Raw genomic sequence first — 4,939 nt, forward strand, 5'->3', positions numbered from 1 at the left:
CTCCTCTCTCCTCTCTCCCTCCCTCCCTCTCTCCCTCTCTCTTTCTTTCTCTCTTTCTCTCTCCCTCCCTCTTTCTCCCTCTCTCCGTCTCCCTCTTCCCCACCTCATCTTCAAGGGTTCTGAAAGCAGATGTTTGAGAGAGGGCATCTGAAAGGTTCTCTGGAATATATGATCTTTTCCAGTTCATCAGAACCACTGAGAAAACACCAGAGTGCATTTACAGAAAAGAGTATGTGCCCTTTCCACACCATCGACCAGACCTGATTTCCAGGTGGTACGGGAAGAGGAAAATAGAGGTAAGTGAGAGTGATGGTCTTTGGTTCTAATGGCCCCACAGCCCAGGCGACACTAGTCGATTTCCAAGCACCCATTGAGGATACATACCTTCAAAATGCAGAGGTTCCCAGTAGCTTTAACCCTTCACCATCTGTGCTGTTAGCTGCAGTTGAGTTGCCCATAACTCACAATGGAACCCTCAAAAGCAAGACAATGCAATGTGTCCTCATTTTATCCTTCTCTCCAATGGGTTGCAGATCAGAGCATCATGACTGATAAAATCTTGCCTGCTAATTTCTGAAAGTCAATCGCCAGGCCTCAGTCCCAGCCTGTCTTAATCTGGAAGCTCTGATAACACCTGTTCCACATTGTGGTAACACACAAGCTTCTACTAACAGAAGGGTGATGGAGGTGCATTAACTAGGAAGGGGAAACCCAGGTCTACCCTTGGAAGGTGAGAATTCTACTTCAGAATCACCACTGTGAGGCCCAAGAGAAGAGGCCAGAAAGTACAGGTTGGCTTCTCTCTTCCCCATGTAGCGAGAACCCTGGGTTGAGCCACTGAGCCTCCTCAACACTATCCTTACTCAACGGGAAACCCTTTAACTCACTTTTTCTGGCACTGGGAAGCTACCAAGTGGCACCTGGTGATGTATATCTTGGGAACCCTTGCTTAATAGTCTAGGCCCATCCTCCTGTCTCCTTCTGGCATTGTGATCTGACTTATTTATGGAACTGCCACTTGAAATAGTGGGTCTGGGCAGCATTTCCCAACCATAGCAGACACAGTCCCTCCTGTTTGCTCCAGACAAGAAGACCAGCATGGAAATCAACATTAACTGCCCCTGTAAATCAGCCCAGTCCCCCCAGGCCCCCTTCTAGGACTAAAGGATTTTCTTGGAAAATCACTGATTCAGGCAAATGTCCCAGAGCAAGGCAGAACCCGCCTTTCTTCTCCCTATAAATAATACCCCACTGAAGAAATTATCTCAGTTTCCAGCTGAGGGAGCCATAAATCCTTTGTAAGGAGAAGACAATTTATGAGGTGCCTTCTGATTCTTCCCCTAGTAACAGATTGAAAGGTAAGGTGAACGTGTCAATGGCTGGTATTCAGCATCTTTCTCTTGCCTTCAAAGTCTTTACTCAGATGGAAAGAGACTTGAAACAAATCCAAGGGTATCGTTTCAGATCATGGGAGTGCAGACACCTCATTCAGCAGTGTGTCCTGATTTTAATTTCAATGTGTCATCATAGTTCACCCTAGGGATGAATTGACTTGGCATTAGAGGAGAGATCTTTCTGAGAACTGTCTGCAAAAATGTGGAGGGTGTGACGAGCAAGCGTTTCTCTCCACTGGTGGCCCTGAGAACTCAGGTGACCACATCAGCTTGGTCCACAGGCAGCCTGCACAGCTTCTGCCTCCTTCCACTACTGGTAGACTGCCTTGCTTGATCAATCATGTGCTCAATGCATTTTATTCTTCCAGGGGCTCCCATACAAACACCTGATTACCCACCATCAAGAGCCGAGGACTAATTACCTTATCAGCACCTATGACGACCATTACAACCGTCACAACTACAATCCTCATCTGCCTCCATATCGCACCTGGAATGGGCATAAGTTGCTGTGGCTGCCGGAGGCATCAGACTTCCCCCTTCCTGGTACTGTTTTGATCAAGAATTTTCTCCTGTGTTGGGCTCTGCAGAGAGCTGCTTAGGGATAGAGGGTCAGAGGTGGGCCCTCTTGGGCTAGCTGCTGCAGGGGTGGTCGTGGCCTTCAGGAGAACTTGGTAATGAACCACTAGAAAAATGACATCTTCAGGGCTGACATCTGTCCTCTTCCCATGCCACATAATGACTACACCACCTGGGGGCAGCAGCCCCAGGGCACAGGTGACAAAGAACCACCTCCCTGCATGAGCCAGGACATTCTACCAATGTGGTGTTGGTTGTTGTTGTAAGAACTTGGGTAGATGCTAAACTGATTTCAGCTGAGCTTCCAGACTAAGAAGGAGAGCTGTTGATGCCATGGATTAAGTGTTAGTTTTAATCTACCAGGGGCTTTGTAGGTGCAAAGGCAGAGAAGTCTGTTTGCACAAAGATTTGCAGCCTTGGAAACCCTGTGTTGCAGTTCTTCTCTATCCTACAGGGTTGCTATGAGTCGGAATTGACATGATGGAAGTGGGTGGGTTGGGTTAGTCTCCAAACCAGAAAGATTACAAAGAAAGGCCTGACAGTCTACTTCTGAAAATTAGCTGACAAAAGGCCTATGGATCACAACAGTCGTCTCATCTACAACCAATCCTAGGCCCTTGTCAGACAGGACAAAACTGACCCCCTGGGTTTCCTAGGCTTTATGCAAACAAATTGCCAGATACTTCCTCCAAAGAGTAGCTAAGTGTCTTTGAACCACTAACCTTTTGCTTAGCAGTTAAGTGCATTATCACCACCAGGGCACAAATAGGGACTGAGTGATTCCTATGTCTCACATACTGCTGCAGGACCCAGGGTCACAGCAGTGGCAAACACCAGGGAGTCACTGCCTTTGGGCTGTTCACACATCGGGGGGGGGGGGGGAATAACACATTATTAAGGAAAAGGATAAAGAGTTCTAGTGGCTTAGTGGTGAGAAGTTGTGCTGTTAACCCAAAGGCTCACTAGTTCAAGTCCACTAGTGGATCTTTGTGAAAAAGATAGGCAATCTTTTCTGGTAATTTACAGCCTCTGATAAACCGTCTTCTGGAGAGTCAGTTATTGGTTTGTTCCAACTTCATGGTACATAACAGCACCCGTGTATAAGATAGCTTAAGATCCAAAAAATAAGATTGAGATAAGACTATGTTCTGTGAAGAGAAGAAAAACAGGCTAGTGGATAGAAGTGAGACAGGGCTCTGTGACCCTCCTTTTAATGGGATGTTGAGGGAAGGTCTCAGTTGAACTGAGACCCAAGGAGAAGGAGGGAGCCATGGAAAGATTAGGGAGGACATTATTCCAGGAGAGGGAGGAGGAAGAATAGTAAGGCAGGATTAGGGAGAACCGAGCAGGGGTCTCAGTCCATGATAAGGGAGGTGGATTGTGGTGTTCACGTAATTGTGTAAGACTTTGAAGGAATTGAGGTGGATGAGGGCATTGATCCAACTTAGAAGCTATACCCACCCAACCAGTGGTACAGTGATACATCTCCTTGCAGTCTCCTTTGATGCAAAAAGATATGGTTCAGAGAGAGATCCTACTCCTCAGCCCTGGTTTCTCTTGCAGTTCCCCCTACAAACTACGGACTCTATGAACAGCTGAATCGGAGGTGGCACAGAAAGGACACCAGGGAGAGCATCTACACTTCCTCTTACCTCAGACCCCCCATGTCTGCCATGTCCTGGCAGGAGCATGCCATTCGGATTCCTCCTCGCCGCCTGCACCCTCTCCCAGAATTCTGAGAGCGGCCAACCACTTGCAGCTCAGACAGCACCAACAGGATAGCCACACACAGCTCATGGAACTTGCCACACTGCAAATGACTAAAGATATACAAGGAGTGGTGGTAAAGCTCCCTGGTTTATCGTAGCAATTTCAAGACCCCCACAGACCCTCCTTCTCCTCCCTGCCTAATAGTTTCACTTATTTTCCATCGTACAATTAAATCTCTTTGACACTATGGATCACACTGTGTGATGCAGATGACAGAATGCCAGAAAAACCTGGGAAGATCCTTGCATTCTACACTTTTATTTCACAAGATGGGAAACTTGGGCCCAGAGAGATTGTATAACTCCCTCATGTTCTTATGAACTGAAATGTCACCTTAACAACTGGCTGGGACAATCGGCGATCTTCCTCTGGCTAGTGAATTCCATCTTGAAAGCTTGGCACAGTGGCCACAGTGGTTTTAACAATGACAGTTTCAGAGCAGGGGTGTTAGACAAGAGGCCAGGCTGTCTGCAGCCACCCAGGGAAGAGAAAGACTTTCAGTGAGAAGGGCATTGAAGAAACAAAATTTCTCTCTCATCAACTGTAAGCTCTAGAATCTTTTTTGTGTGTGTGCATTTTGATTGAAGGAGGTTTTGGGATGAAGACAGAAGAACTTGGGCTCTGTCCTTTCTTGCCCAGAACAAGAGTCTCATGCTCTATGCATGCAAAGGCCAGCCTCAGGTTGGGAATAACACATTCCTAAGCTGCCCTCTTTGACATGCAAGGTCTAAAGCCCTTCTTTCTTTGCATCAACTCAATGGTAATTGGGTTTTCCTTGAATGGTCTTAGTCTGACATTTGCCCCTATTGTTTGTATTCCCTGCTTTAGGCACAGTGCTTGGTTATTTCAACCACTTGAAAATCAAATGAATTCCAATTCAGGACTCCCCTGTATGTGTCAGGGTAGCACTGACCATCCTTGACAAGATTTCAATGGCTGTGACGTTACAGAAGATCTGTGATCAACTCACGATTGACTTTTCATTGACTTTCTGAAGCTGTAAATCACAAGAGAGGACATTACCTATCTTTTTCTTCCCCCCGTCCCCCAAATATTGCCCATATTGACCTTATGGAGCCATTGTGTACATAAAAAAGTGGTATCTGTTGTAGTGGAACAACTCCCTACAGACTACACTACCAGAGCTCCCTTCCAATGGCTGTAATCCTTGAGAAGTAGACCACTCCGTCTTTCTT

General features: G+C 46.6%; 1 protein-coding gene across 1 annotated transcript in view; it reads left to right on the forward strand.

The window, feature by feature from the left end:
• The window catches only part of LOC102874291 (chromosome unknown open reading frame, human C1orf158), a 5,034-nt gene extending 1,322 nt beyond the window's left edge, over positions 1-3,712 (forward strand). Inside the window, exons 2-4 of the mRNA XM_006899570.1 lie at positions 183-296; positions 1,763-1,940; positions 3,537-3,712. Of these exons, the coding sequence (XP_006899632.1) occupies positions 183-296; positions 1,763-1,940; positions 3,537-3,712 (468 nt within the window). The remainder of the gene's footprint in view (positions 1-182; positions 297-1,762; positions 1,941-3,536) is intronic.
• Positions 3,713-4,939: the final 1,227 nt, after the last annotated feature.

Source organism: Elephantulus edwardii, unplaced genomic scaffold, assembly GCF_000299155.1.
Source record: "Elephantulus edwardii isolate Elephantulus edwardi_28Jun2011 unplaced genomic scaffold, EleEdw1.0 scaffold00261, whole genome shotgun sequence".
Classification (NCBI taxonomy): Eukaryota; Metazoa; Chordata; class Mammalia; order Macroscelidea; family Macroscelididae; genus Elephantulus; species Elephantulus edwardii.